Here is a 19,804-nt window from a genome sequence, read left to right on the forward strand (position 1 = left end):
AACTATTTCAAAAACTTAAGGTTTTTAGTCTTCTGCAACAGCAAATGTGCACACGTATAACTTGTGTGAACGGAGACTGGTTGGGGCCTTGGTAACGCTGAGAGAATGTAGGCTGCCTGTTACAGGAACCCCAGGACCTATGTCACAGGCCGCATATACGGGAAGCAAGTTTCCTTTCCTTTAGGGCTGCAAGAAGAGCTGTTGAGCCTTCCTCCCTGACCTCTGTGTCTTTGGGTTCCCCTCACTCAGGCCCCTCAGAGTACCAGTTTGTCTCTTTCTCCTCATCGCTGATCATTTTATCTGTGCTTCATGCCGAACAGTTTGCAGTACCATGAGTTTTTTAAAGCTCCTAGAGATGCCAACTGAGAAGTGGGGACTCCAGTTCTAGAAAGAGCAACTGTCTGAGAGTGTTGGGCACCTGCCACCTGAGTTTTATTAACTGGGCGGGCTTCCAGTATGGCAGTTAGGGTACTGCTCAGGTCACCCAGATCCCACATCGGAACACTGACTCTGCTCCCAAGCCTAGCACCCCACTGTTGTGCACCCTGTAGAGGCAGCAGGTGACGGCTCAAGTTCTTGGGTCTTTGCCACCCATGTGAGAAACCAGGATTGAGTTAAGGCCTCCTGGCTTCAGCCGCACCCAGCCCTGGCAGTGAGGGCATCCAGGGAGTGAACCAGGAGGCAGAATATCTCGTTTTATCTCCTCTGTCTTTAAAATAAATACAAAATGCTGAAGTGGAATTGCATGTATTTTTCCCTTTTTCCTAAGGAGTGTCGGGCTGCAGGCCCTTGTTAGTGGGTGGCTGAGCACTGAGCTTGGAAGCTGCCACTTGCCCTTTGTGGTCAGGTCACCTGCACGGCAGAGCAGTCATTCTTGGGGTGCTGACGGGTCCCCAGCTTGTCTGCAAGGCAGCAGTAAAACTTGAAAACAGTGCCTTTTCCATGTTTTACACATGTGCTCTATGCCTTTTTACTGCCCAGAGCTAATGTTTTCTTTTCAAGGAAGATTAAAATTCATCCACTCTAGGATGTACCATACAACTTCTTGCAGCCTGTTTTCTAGATAAATTATTACGTTTTCTTTGCTTTAGAGATAGATGTAGGGCCAAGGAGGCTGCTGCTTCAGTGGTGGTGGTGGTGGTAGAAGCGGCAACGGGACGTTGCTCTCTGTAGTGTCATTCCCCACGTGAGGCCCTGTAGCAGAATAGCCTGGAAGCGTTTCCTTGCTGGGGGCCTCGGGCCTGTCCCGTCTATTCCCTCCCCAGGTAGCCTTTCCCAAGGACAGGCTGGAGATGACTTGGGGACACGCAGCTCTTTTTCTTGGTGTGTCTTCTCCACATTCTGCAGCAGACTGACCTTGGTCCTGAGTCTGTCGCAGATGGCGCAGAAGAGAACCAGGCTGGGCCAGGGTCATGCGTTTTCTAGGGAGGAAGAGAGTCCTGGAACAAAATGGCCCCTGAACAAGAACATCAAAGCCTGACTCTGAGAGGACACTGTCAGCTGCTGCTGCTTTGGCTTTTCAGATCCTTCATGTTAGAAAGCTTGTACGAGTTTAATTTGCTCCTGACTTAATCTTTTCCCATTTCACCAACTTAACACTCTCTATATATTTTTTCTTCTCCCTGAACAAGGAGCTTAGTAAAATTCCATTTCTCACCTGTCTTTCCCAGCCCTTCCAACTGCCCCCAGAAATGATAGGTAATGAGAACTGCTCGTATCATACTGTAAAACACTTTGATGAGTGGATTGCTGTGCCTGTCACATTTCTGGCCTGGGATTGGACTTTACCAAAATAGCGTAAATACCGAGCTGTCCCCTCTAAAGTGAATTTAGCCCTGGTTCAGTACACTCCAGTGTGAAATGAAGCATTCTGCTCCCACCTGGTACTCCGCTCACAGAGCAGGTGGGAGCATTGGTCCTGCTCGTGATGCTGCTGTGACGTGCTGGAGGGGTAGCTGTCATGCCACTGTTATGCAGCCAGGTGCACAGCTTAGCACTCAAACGTTACCTTTTTTCTCCCTTTTCTTGCCTTCCCTACCAATTCATAGGGTGATATCCACGAGGACTTTTGCAGCGTGTGCAGAAAAAGTGGCCAGTTACTGATGTGTGACACGTGTTCCCGTGTGTATCACCTGGACTGTTTAGAGCCTCCACTGAAAACCATTCCCAAGGGCATGTGGATCTGCCCCCGATGTCAGGACCAGGTAAGGCGGTAGGCGGGTTGGTGGTACGCGGGAGGAGTGAGTTTGTGAGAAGACCAGGTGGGCGGGTCGGCTGGGCACGCGGGAGGAGTGGATGTGCCCCTGATGTCAGGACCAGGTGTGGTGGTGGACAGGCCTGCCAGGTGCAAGAGGAGGAGCTGGCCAGTGCCCCAGGGAGGCCTTCCTTCCCTAGAGTCGCCACTCTGCCCCCATGGTTGTTTTGGCCCTCCTCCCTACTGCCGCAGGCCGTGTCCTCCCCGTCCACAGTACAGCACTCACATATACAACTGGTTCCTGCAGAGGTTTTTCTCTCCTGCTACCATTGTTTTACGCTGCCTCTCTGTATTTGAAATGGCTGACCGTACACTTTGGTTTTTTTTTTTAAGATTTATTTTTATTGGAAAGGGAGATTTACAGGGGGGAAAGAGAGATCTTCCATCCACTGGTCCATTCCCCAGAGGGCCGCACGGCTGGAGCCGAGCCGATCTGAAGCTGAGGTAGTCTTCTACATGAGTGCAGGGTGCCGATGACTTCAGCCATCCTTCGCTGCTTTCCCAGGCCGTGAGCAGAGAGCTGGAGCGGCTGGGACACAAACCAGTGCCCATACAGGATGCCCGTGCCATAGGGTGAAGGATGAGCTTGCTGTGCCAACACACCATCCCCATCTTAGCTTGCACTGTAAGACAAGACACTGGTGCGCTCATTTTTGGAAAAGATGTTAACTGCTGCATCCCATGTGCCAGGTTCAAGGCCTGTCTCTGCTGCTGATAGCTCAAGTGCTTAGGTCCACTGCCACTCCCATGGGAGACCCACATGGAGTTCCCGGCTCCTGGCCTCACCTGGCCTCACCTGGGCTGTTGTGGACATTTGGCAAGTGAACCAACAGATCTGGGATCTCTATTCTGTGTCATGTTCTCTCCCTATCTTTCTAATAAAGTGGAAAAATAAAAAGCCCTGACCCATTTCATTCTCTCTCATTCTCTAAGAAGTCAAAATCCAGTATATGATGTTAAAATACTTCTTTAGAAATAAAATCCCTATACAAAATTGTACCACATAATTGAAAATTCAAAATAAAAATATATTTATAAAAAAAAAAAGAAATAAAATCCCTAAAGGAGAATAGCCAGTTTGATGAACTCAAATATTATGCAGTGCACTTTTAAGTTCTGTTGAAACCAGGCTCCGAGAGCTGACTGTGAAATGCTGTCTTGATATTCATGGACTTAAAAGACAAACATCAGTGACTGTCCTGTCTCCCTAGGTGTTGTTTCCAATCCCCTTTTCTCAGCTACCCACATATCTCTTTGCCTTTATGATACGCCTTTACTGTACTGTGTTTTGAGGTAGACAGAGTGTAAATAATAAATTAGCCAGTGGCCCAACAGGCATTGGGCACCTGCTCAGCTGCTGGAATCCCGACTGGAAAGAATTCCCATCCCACTGTCTCCTGGGAGAGTAAACTCTTCTCTGCTGGTGGTGCTTGGCGACCCTCTGGCACTGTTCTACACAGATCTAGGCTCTGCATTGGTGTCAACAACTGAGACTTGGTGAGGGTGTCTTTGGGGGACAAAGCTGGAATTGGGACAGGCATCTCTTGTCGAGGCAGGTACAGAACCTTGCCTGTTAGGTCCACCATCTTATCACGCTGGAGAGCAGCTGCTGCCAAAGGGTTTCACCGCTGCCTGGCAGGGGTGGGGCTGGTAGGCATTGTAGAACAGCAGGGCTGCTCAGCTGGGTCCCAGGCTGGGCTAGGCCTGCCCTCCAGAGTACTGCTGCTGCCATAGGCCCTTGGTAGAATTTGCCTACTGGCTGCTCTTGGCCCTGCTACCTGCTGCTACTGAGAGGACGTGTGGGGTTCTGCCTCCTTCCCAAGGTAAACTGTTGTAAACCTTTTCAGATGCTGAAGAAGGAAGAAGCAATCCCGTGGCCTGGAACCTTAGCTATTGTGCATTCCTATATCGCCTACAAAGCAGGTAAAGAAGCGCCCGTTCCTCTCTTTCCCAAGCTTCCCCTCAACAAAAAGAATTGTTGCAAAGCAGCATGCCTTTCATCTTCAAAAGGAAATTTAAAAACAAAATGCTTTGATTGAATGAAGTAGAAAGTTTGTATAGCATTTTGGGGGTGGGGAAAGGAAAGACACAAAGTGGCATCTGGTTCCTGTAATGCTGGCCCAAGCCGCTGAGAGGTTTCTCTGCCCCCGAGGCTCCGCGGAAGGGCATGGCCAGGTGGGCAGGTTCTGTGCCCAGCTCTGGGACTCAAGAGCTTGGGGCAAACACCTGCGCTGGTGAGCATCCTCAGCCCAGAAGCCTTTCCAAAGAGTTCATTGTTCAAGACTCCCCTTCTCCTCTTCTCTCCCTTCCTCAGCAAAAGAAGAAGAGAAGCAGAAGCTACTCAAATGGAGCTCAGATTTGAAGCAAGAGCGAGAACAGCTGGAGCAGAAGGTGAAACAGCTCAGCAGCTCCATAAGTGTAAGTGAGCCACACGCCCTCATGGGGCTGGCTGCCTGCAGGGTCACATACCCCTCTGCTCAGGGCTGTGCCTGCAGCCGGCGGCAGTAACGGGGCTGCCCAAGTTCAAGAACCTGATTACCAGGCCTCAGGGAGAGGCAGCTTGCCCTCCCGTTAGAGCCCTGCCCTCGGCTGCTGGCCAAGTGCGAGTTGGGGCCTCTGCCAAGCTCAGGAGCACTCTCCGGCCTCAGTCTCAGCAAAGCCTTCTCTGGCCTCCTGGCTGCAGAGCCAGTCAGGCAGTGGGCACAGCTGGGGCACACAGACCTTCCCTACCACCGGGTGACACTTGCTGGGTACCATCTGGGAGTCCTTCTAAGTCACCCCTGCAGCCCCTGCCCTCAGCTGACCAGTGTGAGGAAGAGGGCCTTAGGGGCTGCCCGGGGTGGGTGCCCAGGCGGGCAGGGTGGGTGTCCCCCAGGGACACGGTGGCGCTCCCTCACAGGAACAGGTTCTCTGCAGCTTTGAGCAGCTGCCTGGTCCCCACGGGCACTGGTGGTGCTTGGGTGGCTCACTCACCACCCCTGCCCATGGCATGCCGATTTAACATCTCTCTTTGCCTGGAGCCGGGGTCAGCAGATACAGAGGCTGGGGCAGAAGGCCCGTCAGGGCAGAGTGCAGGGCCTACTGGGTGTTACCCTTCGGTCTTGGGCTGTTCTAGTTCTCCACTTCCCACCGCCCTACCTCCCTAAATTCTCCCTGATTGACCAGTCCTCAGCAAGCCTTCCAAGAGGCCACCTAACAGTGGCTGGCATTCTTCCTGGAGAGCCCAAACACAGCCACCCCTGCTCAGGCCAGCTGCAGGCACCTATGTCGGGGACTTTGGTTCCATGCTATGACTGTGTTGGTGCCGGTCTGTCATTCACTGCGTTGGCTGTTGCGCACAGCCTTCCCCCAGGCAGCATAATCCACTGCAGGGCAGAGCAGGGCCAGGCCTCGGAGCCGCTGGTGAGCTGCTTGTGGCTGCCTTTCCCGGGAGGGGGGAGCGCCTAACCCCCAGGGCTGCCGGGCTCAGCGCCCCCTCTGTCTTTGGCTGCAGAAATGCGTGGAGATGAAGAACACGATCCTCGCGCGGCAGAAGGAGATGCACAGCTCCTTGGAGAAGGTCAAACAGCTGATCCGCCTCATCCACGGCATCGACCTCTCCAAACCTGTGGACTCGGAGGCCGCCGTGGGGGCCATCTCCAACGGCCCGGACTGCACCCCCCCTGCCAGCACCACCCCCTCTACGCCGGCCCCCTCCCCATCCTCTCAGAGCTGCACAGCGAACTGTAACCAGGGGGAAGAGCCGAAATAACAGCCCCTCCAGGAGGAGCTGCGGGGCCCCGGCGGCGAGGAGAGCAAAACCCTGAAGACTCTAGCGAAGCCAAGCCGGATTCCTTCTGGAAAGTGCAGAATTCTTTTGGTTCTTTGGTTCCAGAGAGAGAGAAGATGCGTGTGCCAGGTGGCACCGGAGTTTGCCAATTGACCTTCTCGTCCTGTGTGTACATGCGAAGACTGGACCGTGTTCCATGAGATAGTGCCAGCTGGAGGTGCTGTGCCAGCACCATGCCAAGTGAAATAATATATTTACTCTCTCTATTATACACCAGTGTGTGCCTGCAGCAGCCTCCACAGCCACCACGGGTTTGTTTCTGTTCTGTTGGGTGGGGAGCAGGGGCGGGCGGAGGGAGGAGAGCAGGTTGAGAGCCTTGTCGCCAAGCCGGTCGGTAGGTCGCTGAGGTGGGGAAGGCAAGTCCAAAGAGCGTGTGGGCTCTCCTGTTTCCAGACTCTCACTCGAAAACCAAAAAAGGAAACCGACATAGAAGTCACCCCAGCGCCCACCAGCGGGCAGGGGCGGCTGGGAGGGAGCCAGCAGTGGGGAGCTCTATCGAAGAAACAGTATTTACTCTGGTGGGCAGGGAGGGCGGTTGGGGGGCCATAGTGCCAGGGGAGGTGGAGGTCAAGGACAGCCCCAGGCCCTCCTCCCCACTGGGGTGCCCTGCCCTGCCCTGCTCGGTGGAATCTCACACCTCCGTGGTGACCCTTCAGTCCCTCCCTCAAGAGCGAGGAGGCTCCCCCATGACCTTCCGTGAGGCAGAAGGGCGAGTCCAGGAAGGGAAGCAGGTGGGTCCAGAGATTTTACTTGAAAATGAGCTCCATCCCTTTTCTATATTTATAAGAAGAGAAGATCTGAGCAAAGCAGCACGTGACCCGGGGGTGTGGGAGACGAACGGGGACAGTTCTTTTTCTCTCTTTCGATTTTTGTTTTTTTTGGTTTTGTTCTCTCTTTTTTTTTTCCTTTAAAAAAAGGTTTATTTTGTTGTTTACTTTTTTGGTAACAAAAACTAAAGTAAGGAATCGCGACGCTGTTTTCAGGCTGACAGTCCGGTGGGGGCAGCCGAGACCGTGCATGGTAGAGTAGGCGTCCTAGTGTCCGTGAGGTCCCGTGAGGTCCCGTGAGTCCTGTGTCATCGTCCGGCCACTGTTTTTTTATGCAAGGGCAAAAATCTTTGTATCTGGGGGAAAAAAAAAACAAACAAGCAAACAAACTCTTTTTTAAATTAAAAAGGAAAATAAAAGATATTGAGGTCTTCCTAGTGTTAATTAAATGAAGATCAAGGTAAGAAAACGTTGTAAAAAAAAAAAGAAACTACAAAAGTGCTATTTGTTTCCTAAGAACAGTGATTTCTATTAAAAAGGTGTCAGAACTGGAGCAATGCTGTGTAGTTACACTTTTTTGAGCACAGAACCTGCTCATCATGGTGACATTTGGCTATGTCTTCTGTCTCTAGACGGGTGGGCCAGTGTCCACAAAGGGCGGGGCAGGGCTTCCCTAGCCGCGCAGTGCTGTGCAGGGACCTCAGCTCCTAGGTGGGACGCCCACAGCGGGTGTGCATGGTGGCCCCAGCGCTGAGGAGCTCCACAGATGTTGCTGGCTAGCTGCCTCCCTTTGGTGCTGTTCTAGGTCTCCAGGCACCAGCATTCTGAGCGCCTGGGGTGAGGGGGGTGAAGGCGTAGACTGCAGAGCTGCCAGGGCCTGTGGACCCCATCCCTGGCTGAGTGGTGTGCAGGGTGGGTACAGGCTAGCTACTTCAGCCCTGGTCGCTTAGAAAGAACAGAGGAATAGGAAGAGGGTACCTACCCACCAGCTTCTTGGGTGAGAACGGCAACACCTGCCTTGGTACAGCCTGGGGCGGCCTCGCCTCTGGCAGGACTCCACCAGCGTTTACAAGGTTCAGATCGGCCTTGAGCCTTGCAGGGAGTTGGCCAGATGTGGCTGGAGTGGGGCAGGGGGAGGCTGGAGGCTGTGTGCCCTGGCTCGCCAGCTCTGGTGATGGCTTATGGAATCAGTGATAGAGACATCACAGTGATGTCTCCTTGCTGTGGTTAGCTCAGGAGACATGGGGGTGAGCTACGAAAGCCAATCTCACCCACGCCACGTCCATTCCTCCTCCTGCAGGTGTCATGGCAGCAAGTTTGGGGGCCGTGCCTAGTCAGGATGTGCTGGAGATGCCCAGACTGGCGGTAGGAGTAGTTGGCAGAGGACCAGAGAGCAGCCCCGTCTGTCTTCACGCAATCCTGTTGGACTTGTCTGGGCCCACACAATGCCCGTCTTTACTCAGGAGGGGGCAGGAAGCCATCGTCACCAGCGGCCTTTGTCTCAGGTGGGGTGTCTGCCACCCACCTGCTGACCTCACCTGAGGTTGGGAGGGGTGTGTGTGGCTTCTTCCCTCAAGTTCAGGTTGAGCAGTTTAGTGTGGCAGTCAGCATGGATCTAAAGGGCAGCCCCACTCTCAAAGCTACATCGTGGACTCAAATTCCAAGACGTTGCTCAGTGGTAAAGAAATCCCCTCCCCCAGCCTAGCCACTAGGTCTCCTTGACTTCCCGCTGTCCTGCCGAGACTGGGTGCCCCCCGAGACCACCAGGACCTAAGCTCTGGCACCACCCTGCGCCTGAGCTACCCCTGCTGCTTCCTCCTCGCCTTCAGCCACCTGCTCTGCTCTTCCTCCTCCATCCCCACCCCTACCCCTAGAGCTGAGCATTGCCCGCTGGGCCTGGGATGAGGCAGCCAACCAGGCCTTGTGGTAATATCAGGCTGCCTGCATCCCCACCTTGCACATTCCTGGCCTGCAGGTCGCTTTACCTCCCTGATGCCTGCTGGGGCTTGCCTCGCTTCCACTGAGCTCCACCCTTCCTCCACCATTCAGGCCTTGGGGGTGTGCCTGCTGGCTGTACCTGTCATGGATTTGCTGACTGGGGGAAGCTTCCAGCCAGCACTGTGCCAGCTCACCCTACTGGGTCTCCCCCTCTGGTCCCTGCTGCTTTCTGGCTCAGGCCCAGCAGGTGGCGTGAGTGCACACCTGAGCACACAACTCCTTCCCTGAGGGTAACTGAGCACTGGCTTGCCTCCACCTACCACCTCTGGCACTTACCCCGTGGGGGCCCACGGACCCTCCGTGGGTGCTGGCCGCCAGCCCCCCAGCTCTCACAGCCTTTCATTCCTGTTGGGGCAGTGTGGTCTCTCTCACTAATCTAAAGGGCTGAACCTGTAGAGACGGGACAAAGGCTCTTAGGGATATAGGATGGATGGTGTGGCAGAGGGACATTTTGCGGGCCTGGGATCTGCAGAATGACTAAAATTCTGTGGACTCGCCCACACCCGTTCTGCTGGCAGCCTTGGCAAGAAACAGGAGTCCCACTCCCACCTTGCCCGCCCTCCCCATCAGCTCCTCGCTTGGGAAGACTCCTGGCTCTGCCACTGGAGCAGAGAGCAGGCAGCTGGGCAACCAGAGAGCCAAGCTGGGAGCTCTCTTAACACAGGGAGGGAAGGGCACCCTGGCTCCCCAACTTGGCTCTTCTTCCCAAAGGACTCCACCAGCCCCGGCAGCAGCCTTGGGTCCCTGCATCCCTTTGGGGGTCTTGGGTTCTCAGCCTAGGGAGTCGTGGTCTGGCAGGGCAGGCAGGCCAAAGGCTAGCCAGTCCCGGCAGAGCCAGCCAGACCCCAGTCCCGTTGTGTCCGTGCCCTTTGTGATTGCAGTCTTGGTAGAACTTGTATTTGGAGTTTTGTGCTTCAAAGTTTTTGTTTCTGTTTGTTTGATTTTTGTTTTCAGGGGGTGGGGGGGATACAGAGCAGCTGATCAATTTGTATTTATTTATTTTAACATTTTACTAAATAAAGCCAAATAAAGTCTCTTGAGCCTCATGGTGTTGGGTCTGGGGCATGGGAGGGTCGGCAGGACATACTCAAGCCCTGGTCCTAGGGAGTTGGGGCCCTCCACCTTCCCACCAGCCAGCTATGCCTCTCGGGTCACCCATACCCTTCTGCCTCAAAGAGTCCTCAGTGCCCTAGGAGCAGGTGGACAGGAAAGGAAAAGTTTTACAACTTTTAATTATAAAAATGGAGTTACAGTTAAGGATGAGGGATCCCACTGTGGGGTTAGCAGCAAGGAGAGGACCCCAGGACCCAGCCCAAAGAGACCTTAAATAATTTAAATTGCACAAGAGCAGGCAGGAAGGTGGGCACAGCAAGTTTGCTCCAGTGTCTGCAAGGAGAGTTTGCGACACAGCAGGTGCGGCTGGTGTGGGCACAGCCTCCAGGCTCAGGCCAGGCTCCGCGGCTGCAAGGCAGTGAGGTATTTGAGGGCAGCAGCCCCGTAGTGGCGGGACAAGTCCTGGTGGAACTCCTCCTTGAGGGTTTGGAGGCAATGGCGGTAGGTGGAGCTGGAGCGGAAACGGGACAGGTCAAGGCTTGGTGCGTGGGGCAGGTGGATGGTGAAGGCCTCAGGCAGCACCAGGAGCTCGTATTCCTGTAGAGGGTGGGCAGAGGGCATGGCCAGGCTGGGGGGCGGAGGGCAACAGACTACTCCAGAGACCCCAGGAGCTAAAGCAAGGGTGGGTGGGAAAGCAAGAGGTTTTGGCTCATGCCTGAAAGGCTAGTCCTGCTGCAGAGCAAGGATGAGAGGCTCCATGGACCGGGAAGGGTCAGACTCAGAACTGCTGGTGGGCCAGGCACCCTCCTCACCTGTGCATCGAGCTCCACAATGTGTGCCACCTTGTTCCAGCCAAAGCCCACAAAGCGGGGATCATACTGGGGACAGTCACGCGGCACCACCACGTAGGGCTCGTAGTCAGCTGCCCACTGTACGTGGTATGGCACCCGGGCCTCCCGCCAGCGGGCATAGTCTGTGGGCGCATGTCCCTGGGGCCACTCGTGGTACCTGTGCAGTATGATCAGGGGTGGGAGCCAGGTGGAGGCTTGTAGGAACTGCTGGGTGGGTGGCAGGCGGGTCGGTGCAGGAGGGCACCAGAGCAGCGGTCTGTTCTACCTGAAGGTGTGGAGGGAGCCAGCGTCCAGTAGGCCCAGCAGCTCTGCCTTGGAAGTGGGAAAGCTGAAGCGGTAGTGCAGAGTCTCGAATGCCGGCACCACCAGCGCCACCTTCCGCCCGCTGCCCAGCTCCAGCTGCTCGATGGAGGCCCTGAGCAGGGAGAGCCATGCTCAGGAGAGAAGAGTGGGGACTCTGCCACGAACCCGGGGCCCAGCGATCCAGCCACCAGAAGATCTGGCTTTGGACAAGTAGCTTGCCCAGAAGCCACAGGGCACGCATGACACCAAACGGAGCTGCGCTTGGCAGCAAGCCCTGGGCTGCCCTGCGTTCAACACCTTCAATCCCTCCCAACCCACCCTGCACAGAGCACTAAACCCCAGCCAGGAGCAGGGACAGCTGTCCACGCTGCCCCTTGCAGGCCCACCTGAGGTAGTCATAGAGGGAGTAGGCAGGCAAGAAGTCAATATCACTGAGGAAGACGTAAGGCGTCAGGGCCTGAGCCAAGGCCACGTTGCGGAGCTGGTTCACTGGGTAGAGGGGACCCTCACGGTACATTACGTGGTAGGCTACGTTCTGCCGGGCCGAGAGAACCGGCGAGGCTTCGACAAACCGCAGAAACTGTTGGGCCTCTGCATCTGTCAGGTACAAGGCCAGGCTCATGGGGCCCGGCCAGTGCCTGCACAGTGCTTCCAGCATCTGTAGCCTGGGGTGAGGGCGGTGGTCAGCCCAGCTGGCAGGGAAATCTCCCCCCGAGTGAGCCGCTGCCAGCACCCCCCAGGAAGGGAGACTTAGCACTGCTGAGCACTGGGAAAGGCAAGTGTGACTGAATCTTCACAACCACCCCACTTCCCATTTGACACATGGGAAGACTGAGGGTCCAGGCATGTCCCCCACGAGACTCCAGAGGGGGGCAGTTCCAGGCACCTGTGAGCTACATCCCAAGCTCTTAACTCCCAGGCCAACAGCCAAGGTCTCTGACTCCTGGAATTCCTCAAAGGATAGGCCTCATGCTGCACTGCGCCCTCCCCCAACCCCAAGGCTGCCCTCGGCACTCTTACCGGTCCATGGAGAGCTGTGCCACCAGGGTGACATCATGAGGCCAGGGAGCTGGCAGCTCATGGGGCAGGAAGGAGATGTGCACACGGTGCACAGTGAGCTGCTGCTGGCGAAACTCGAAACAAGGATCCTCCTCGTCCAGCTGCGCCAGGGCCTGCTGCAACTGAGCGGCGACGGCACCAGCGGGTGAGGGGGCTGGGGTGGGGACAACATGGCTGCCAGCCAGAGATGCCACCAGAGCAAGAGAACTTTCCCTGGGGGTGGCGGGCTGTTGCTCCTGCTCCTCCTACCTGCTCAGCCCCGGGTGGCAGCGGGCTGGGACACCCAAAGAGCTCTCTGCGCAGCAGGTTCCCGTCGTACTCCAGAAAGCTCAAGTGGAAGTTGCGGAAGAATTCAGCATGCTTGTTCTTCACCCGCAGCTTCTTGGGCGAGTTCCAGTGGATCACCTGTAACCCAGGAAGCTTTCAGTGGGATGGGGCAGGAGCATGGTGCAGCAGGGTCCCCAGCATCACTGGCTGGGCACCCCATCTCATTCATCACCCCCAACCCTGGGCTGTCCACTTGCCTTGAGATCCGACGCTTCAGAGTAGCAGTGCTCGGCCAGCGTGTGCTCAGACAGCTGTACATTCCAGACGCAGGGCAGGGGCCTTACCAGTCCCGGGTGCTCCTTGATGACAGCATTGAAGATGTCCTGGGTAGAGGCATTGTCATAACTCAGTCCAAAGCCATCGCCAGTCCACCCCTCTTCCTCCAGCCGCCTCCCCACCACAGCCCCGCCCAGGGATATGCCACGCACCTGGTCGGCCAGTGAAGTGGCAGGCAGGGTGAGGAGCTCCCGCCGGGCTGTCAGCCTCCACAGCTGCTCCCAGCCAGCCTGCTGCAGCCGGCTCAGCCACAGCAGGATCACACCTGCCAGGGAAAGGGGAGGGAAGGAGTTCACCATGCCCAGGAACACCACAGGTACCCGTCACATGCCGAAGCTGCAGTCAACAATGGCTCAATACATGTGCCCGTGCTGGTGGTGGCACCACAGGATTATTTCATTCCTAACCCATTTGGTGGACAGGCACCAAGGCTGGATTGTGCTGCCTGTGGGACTTTGTTCTTCCAAGGACTGCTGGCTATTTACCACACTACTCACAGGCTGCACACAATTATCAGCGTAAACAATGAGCAAGCTATGGGCATCTCGCATTCCGAGTCCTGCCTGAAACTGCCTCGAAGTTTTCACCACTCCAGGTGCCATGTTCCCACCACGGAAGATGTTGGCATAGCAATGGCGTCACGTGACATGCATTTTCAGAATGTCCCCCCTCCCTCTTCTGTCCTGCCCCGTCAGTAAGCGACACAGGACTCAGTTGTGATCATGGATGGTCACCACTGGGGGCCAAGGCGCTGCATGCGAGGCAGCTTGCAGGGCCCCTTTACCCGGCTGCCTGCTCACACTCAGTGACCACATTCCAATTTACCAGATGAGAAAACTGAGGTCTAAGGGCAGGCACACGGCATGGCACGTTAAGCCACCACCTGCAGCACCAGCATTCCATAGAGCTGCCAGCTGAAGTGCCAGCAGCTCTGCTCCTGATCCAGCTCCCTGCTAATATGCCAGGAAAGCACTGGACGGCCCACGTGTTTGGGCCCCTGTAGCCACACAGATGACCTGAATGAAGCTCCTGGGTTTGGCCTGGCCCAACCCTAACTCTTAGCCATTTGAGAACTGAATCAGCAAATGGGAGACCTCCCTCACGCGCTACCTCTCCCTCTCTGTAACTCTGCCTTTTAAATAAATAATTAAACCTTCGAGAACAAAGTCGAGACTCAAGAAGACCAAGACAATTGACTGAAGTCGCCCGGCATGTACAATGACGCTTCATCATATTTGTGGGTAATGGAATTCAAAGATACGTTCAGGGGCCAGTGCTGAGACGCAGCAGGTGAAACTGCCACTTGCAATATTGAGATGCCCCACTTCTGACCCAGCTCCCTGCCAGTGCACCTGGGAAGGCAGTGGAGGATGGAGAACCCCGGACGGCTGGCTTCACTGAGGCTCGGCGCTGGCTGTTGTGGCCATTGGGGAATAAAACCAATGGAATGGAAGAGAGGTGTGTGTTTGTGTGTGTGTGTGAGACAGAGAGCATCTTTCCAAATAAATCTTTTAAGTTTATTTTGGTGCAAAAAAAAAAAAAAAAAAAAAAAACCACTAAAATCCACAGATACAAGCTGTCTTCCTAACATCCATGGAAAGTATGCATTATGAGAAAACCAGGCAAGGATCTCAGGACTTTTTGCACTAAAATAAACTTTTAAAACTGCCTACTGAGGAACCAGGAGTCAGGAACTCAGTGCAGGTGGCCTGCGTGGCAGCAGAGTGCTGGAACCTGCCCTCAGCTGCTTCCTCGCTGGCACTCAGGAGCAGGAAGCTGGAGCCTAGAGCGGAGCTGGGAGTCAAACCTAGGCCCTTGGACATGGGGTGCAGGTGACGTTAGCGGCATCTCACCGCAGGGTCGCGTGCCCACCCACTGCACTGTCGTTGACACGTTGAAGTCTCCTCGTTCAGCCCACACTCCCTGCACAGTCTGACTCTTCCCAGCCCCCTGGCACTCAGCACCCGCGGCCGTCACGCCCACCATCCCCACCTGTGTTAAATCCTCGGCCGAGGGCAGGCCAGGGCCTGTGGTTCTTCCAGAGGTTTCCGAGGTACCAGTCACTCTGATTCTCCACAACACCGATCACCTGCTTGTCTGTGAGGGATGGGTGTGAGGGAGCTGCCTGAAGTGGTCCAGGACCGGACCATGGCAGGGGTGGAGAAGGGGCCGGCCTCCTGGGCAAGCTATGGAGGGAGGCTGGCTGCAGGGCAAGGTCCCAGATCTCTCACCAGAAAACTCAGCAAAAAGTGCCCAGAGCTCAGCGATGTCAGAAGCAAAGGTGACATCGGTGTCCAGGACAATGACCCGGGTCAGGTTGGCAGGCAGGATGGCAGGTAGCACGAGTTTCATTAGCCCGTAGACACCGGAGTAGTGTTTGTTGGGGATCCAGGCGACCTGCGGCTGTGAGCCAGAAAGGCAGCGTGTGAGCCAACAGCCTTGGACGGCTGGGGTGTGGAGCACAGGTGGCCGGAGGCAGGGAGATGGGCTTAAGAGGGTCCCCGTGGCCCCAGTCCCACCGCGCCTGGGTGGCAGGAGAGAGGTGACCCCAGCCAGGCTCCTGTACCTTGAGCAGGTCGGCAGCGTAGAAGCTGACCTGGATGGCGGGTACCATCCACGTGTGGAACAGCATCTCCAGGATGTTTCTGGCCACGGCATCCGTCACCAAGTGCAGGTGCAGCGGGTTCTTCCTTGAGGGTGGACAGGCAGGCAAGCAAGTCTGGGAGGTCCCAGCCAGACAACCCCCCCAGTCTGGGACTCGGGCCCTTACTTCTAGTAAACAACTCAGAGGAGGAGGAGCTGGGCACTGCCCACAGCCGTCCCAGCTGAGAAAGCTGAAGCTCCTGGTCTCAGGGACTTGTCTAGGACTTTGTCCCCAACAGGTCCCCCTGCGCTGACCCTCCTCTACGCACCACTAGCTCCTACCTGTAGAACAGCAGGGACTTCACCAGGGTAATGACCTCCCGGCTGGAGTTGTGTCCCGCACACACGATGGCCACGTGCAAGATCTGGGGAAGGGACACCCACGTCGCTTGTGACCCCTGAGCGTCCCAAACTGGGACCCCCGAGGCCAGGCGCCGCAGGGGCAGGGAGGTGCACCCCAGCCCAGGCAATCCCAGCAGGCCACCAGGTGCGGTGATTCGCACAGGTGTTCAGGAGGCGCCGCCCCCAACGCCACCAGCCGGACAGGTGCGCACCTACCTCGCACTTGGGGGGCAGCGGCGGCTGCGGGACACAGCTGGAGCGGTTGTGGCCCCCGTGGCCCGCCGGCGGGTCTTCCTCAAGGGTAGCAGCTGCCCGCAGCCGTCCATCTGGAGGGACACGTGGCGTAAGCGGGCGGAGCGGGAGGGGGAAGGAGACATTGTGGGTCGCCTCTCCACCTTCTCCCGGCGCTCACCCTCTGGGTCCCCTCCGAACAGGAAGAGTCCGAGGAGCAGCAGCAGGAGCAGCAGCGTGGCGGCCCCCAGCGCCCGCAGGCGCCCTCGAGGCAGCATGGCCGTCGGCGGGGCCGCTCAGGGCGGCGGGGCGCGACCCGGGGCAGCGGGCTCCATCGCGGGCCCTTTACGGACGGGAGGACGGGGAACGGGGGTCAGCTCTGGACGCCGGGGCCCGACGGCCCGCTAGTGCCTCCCGCGCTCGGCTGCCGCCCTCACCTGCCCCGGCGGCTCCCGGCCCGGCCCTGCTCTTTCAGCCGCAGGCCAGGGTGCGGGGAGCCGGGGAAGGCGCGGGCCAGCCCCGCCCCCAACCTGGGCTCAGGTTTCACCTCCGCCGGGCCGCCTCGAAGGGGCGGGGAGATGGGTTCGCCGCCGGCCCCTGCTTCACTGATTCCTTTCCCGCCACCCCGCTTCCCCTCCCAAGCCTGCGGGGGACCCGGGGAACCTCCCCATAGGGGCTGAGATTCTAAGCCAGACGCGTGGGGCGGTCCAGGAAGGCGCGCCCCCCACTACCTGCCTGGAGCCCATCTCTCTCTCCGCTTCAGCCGCTGGGGCACTTTTCTCCTCCTCCTAACCTCCCCCGCGCCCCCAGAAGGGGGTCCGGTGACCTCAGGCCCCGGGATCAAAAGGCAGCTAGGGTCGGGGGCGGGGCCGGAATGCGGGCGGTTGCGGTTCTGGACACCTGCTCTGAGGCCGGGAGGTGGGGCTGGCCTAGACCTGCCCCGAGCCGTAGAGCACCGGGAAACTCGGCTGTTCACCCCTATCTTCTGCCCCGCAGAGGACACCGAGCGCCCTCACGAATACCATGAGCCCAAGAGGGCCGAGGCCGGCGGCCAGACCTGGAGAGTCCCCCACTTTGTCTTGACCTGGAGCCAAGGGCCTGGTCTCTTTCTCCCCCAAACCCCTGGCTTCCCACTCTGGCCCGCGAGAAGGTGCCAAGCTGGAGGACTGAGCACAGCGCCTGTGACTGAGCAGCCCACAGCTCCCAGTTCAGACTTTCCAATCCTAGGCCTCCAACCCAAAAGCTACCTGTTGGAACCACCCCCACCTCTCCTCTGCCTGTAAGGGTTCCCCACACCTCCCCTCCACCTTGCCCAGAAGGTGATCGCCTGGAATGCAGGCCCTCCGGGCTGGTTCCTCCGTCCACTCCCTGAGTTTATTTTCTTTCAGCCCACGTGGAAAGTTTAAGTTCCTGGCTGGTTTATTGCCCCATTTCCCCCCAGTAGCTACTCTGGAGGGCTGGGGCCCTGCTTGTCTGGTCCTGCACTGGGCCGGTGGTGCCCAGCAGGGCCTGGCATGCATACCAGGCACTCAGTATGTGTTGCACAGAGGCTGGGATCCGGGAAAGGCACAGACCAGCCTTGTAGCTGCCGCCCTAACTCTGCATTTTCACCACTACCTAGGAAGCGATTGAAACTGTGTACCCTAGCCCCTGTCTGAGAAGTGAAGCTTGCCTAAAAACAGCAGCCTGAGACCACTCCCCTCTCCAAGTTCCCTCCTCCAGGAGGGTGGCCTGGATGCCTTTCTCTGGGAGATGGGGCCTGCCCTAGGGGTCAGGCTGCGGGGCCTTCAGGAAGCCTAGAGTACGGGTTGCTATGGAGACTGCCCTAGACGAGATGGGGACAGTGGGAATTGGAGGGTGCTCCCAGGTGGCCAGCTCTCTGAGCCGCTAGCCTGCCTCTCTAGCCTGTAGCAGGAGAGGAGGTGGGCCATTTCAACCCAAGACCCTTAACAGAGACTGTAGGAGTGGGGGGTGAGGGAATATGAGCAGGCGGTCTGCCCCAGAGCATGACGGGAGTAGTGGGGAGAGCTGAGTTAGCAGATCTAACTGTTGTCCCCCACACTATGCCAGCTGCGTTGCTGTCATCACATAAGGCTTGCAGGGAGGCAGAGATGGCTGCTGCACCTCGAGGGGTCTAGAGAGACCCGTGTGGGCACCTATGGCAAGGTGCTGGTCCTCCATACCTGAGACCCCAATGAATCCAGCTCCACACAGGACCGGGCTGTGTGGTCCTGGGGCAAGCAGGCCCCCTCTCGGGCCTCAGTGGCTTGTGAACCTGCAGGCCTGGTACTGTCTTCTTTCTGTTGGGACTTGCTGCCTGAATGAAGGAAGAGGAGGGAGGCTCCAGACCCCGCACCTCCGCAAACCCAGAGGCTCCTCATTCCAGCATTCCTGGAGCACCTCCCCTCACATCATGTACTGTGCCCTTTGTCTTTGGGCCTAATCAGACCCTGGGATCTAGAAAGTCAGCCTGTTGTGTCAGCCCTGCCAACCTGGCTGGGCTCCTGCTCCACCTCCCATCCCTCCAGAGCATGGGACCCCCCCCCATCCTGACCCGCCCCTTTCTCCAAGAGCCAGGCCTGCAGGAGAGACCCCTGAGGTAGACTGGAGGGAAGGAGTGACAGGAGGCTGAAGGCCTGCCTAGGCCCATGTTCTGAGTCGGTGGCTAACTCCTGTTGTGACCAGGGAATTTCCACGTGCAGCTGGTCCTGCTGGGCTGTGGGTGGTGGGACAGGCACTGCCACTAGAAACCCACGCAGGGGCCCGCTGGGGCTGTGCCTGGCTGCTTCCACCTGTCGAGGTCTCTAATTCTCCATCTGCCAGCTGGGGAGGCTGCTGGGAGGGGGCAAGAAATGAGGTTGCCACAGCCCACGGCCTTTCTCCACTTTCCCCAGGCTCTGGCTCTCTGGGATGGCAGACAACTCTAATGCCCCCCGCCTCCGACCCTACTACTGTAGGAGGGCAGAGGAAGTGGAAGACAGAATTCCTTCCTGTCTTCCTGTGTGTGATGCTTAAGATGCCTAGACTAAAGCTGTGGCCAGCTGTGGATAGTTGAGCTGGTTAGATGGAACTAAGCTTTAATACCCATTGGCAAGTACAAGAGCCAAATGGGATGTGGGACAGAATGGACTGGTCTGCTGCACAGACTGGCAAACCAGGGTAGGGGGCGGGCCTGGTGGGGGTTATTATGGGTCGCTCTGATTAGGCTGAAGCTCCCATTGGTTGATGTGAGGTCCGAGTATGTGCTGGGCAGAACCAGGCTGGACTGCAACACCCTTTGGTTCCAGTGGAAGTCGGGACTAAAAACAGAACCAACCCAGCAATTGCAACCACCAGCTGATCGGGGCAATGGACTGTGCCGGGCCCTGTGCTTGCTAGTTCATACAAGAATCTGGTCTGAGAACACCTCAAAGTTTCTTTGGGGATCTCCCCAATTGAACTGCTGGACTCAGAATCCTAGCCAAGAAAAGACAGAAAAAAGAACAAGTCAATCAATCACCTCAGCTATATGTTGGCAGCGAAATATGGGACAAACGGAGACTCTATGATGGACTATGTCAATCAGTGGATTCTTCAACGACCTCATCATGCTTGGAGTGGCGAAACTGGCAGCGATTCATAACTGGTGAACTATCAAAACCACTTGAGCAAGTATCTCAGAGCATGCCACACATCCGGGACTTGGGGTGGGTGGGAAACTGGGTGGGGCTTCTCCCTCAATATCCCCCTTTACCTCAGATACAAGAAGGAAACAATATGGACATGATAGTCTTACCCACTTCCCTTTAGCCCCTGAACCATTTTTTACCGTAATTAACTATGTAAAGATTGTCAAAAATAGAATAATAAAAAAAAGATAAAACTTTTTTTT

At 56.8% G+C, this 19,804-nt stretch overlaps 2 protein-coding genes across 13 annotated transcripts in view; one reads left to right on the forward strand and one right to left on the reverse strand.

The window, feature by feature from the left end:
- Positions 1 to 6,328, forward strand: part of PHF21A (PHD finger protein 21A) — a 208,397-nt gene extending 202,069 nt beyond the window's left edge. For all 11 annotated transcript variants that reach the window (XM_058663109.1, XM_058663112.1, XM_058663111.1 and 8 more), the window contains 4 exons: positions 2,049 to 2,204; positions 4,102 to 4,177; positions 4,569 to 4,672; positions 5,748 to 6,328. In XM_058663109.1, coding sequence (XP_058519092.1) covers positions 2,049 to 2,204; positions 4,102 to 4,177; positions 4,569 to 4,672; positions 5,748 to 6,005 — 594 coding nt within the window. In that variant the 3' untranslated portion in view covers positions 6,006 to 6,328. The remainder of the gene's footprint in view (positions 1 to 2,048; positions 2,205 to 4,101; positions 4,178 to 4,568; positions 4,673 to 5,747) is intronic.
- A 3,734-nt stretch (positions 6,329 to 10,062) lies between these two features.
- Positions 10,063 to 16,441, reverse strand: LARGE2 (LARGE xylosyl- and glucuronyltransferase 2). Of its 2 annotated transcripts, XM_004585591.2 has the most exons (14): positions 16,115 to 16,441; positions 15,919 to 16,028; positions 15,643 to 15,725; positions 15,284 to 15,407; positions 14,949 to 15,120; positions 14,710 to 14,814; positions 12,870 to 12,982; positions 12,639 to 12,764; positions 12,364 to 12,519; positions 12,076 to 12,236; positions 11,442 to 11,720; positions 11,018 to 11,167; positions 10,714 to 10,909; positions 10,063 to 10,498 (listed from the first exon to the last, which is right to left on the reverse strand). In XM_004585591.2, exons 1-14 carry the CDS (start codon positions 16,209 to 16,211, stop codon positions 10,292 to 10,294), a joined length of 2,079 nt encoding a protein of 692 aa, XP_004585648.2. In that variant the 5' UTR covers positions 16,212 to 16,441; the 3' UTR covers positions 10,063 to 10,291. The 2 variants fall into 2 exon arrangements, with proteins under 2 accessions (XP_004585648.2, XP_036349596.2); XM_036493703.2 differs by lacking the exons at positions 15,643 to 15,725; positions 16,115 to 16,441.
- Positions 16,442 to 19,804: the final 3,363 nt, after the last annotated feature.

This window comes from Ochotona princeps, chromosome 4, assembly GCF_030435755.1.
Source record: "Ochotona princeps isolate mOchPri1 chromosome 4, mOchPri1.hap1, whole genome shotgun sequence".
NCBI lineage: Eukaryota > Metazoa > Chordata > Mammalia > Lagomorpha > Ochotonidae > Ochotona > Ochotona princeps.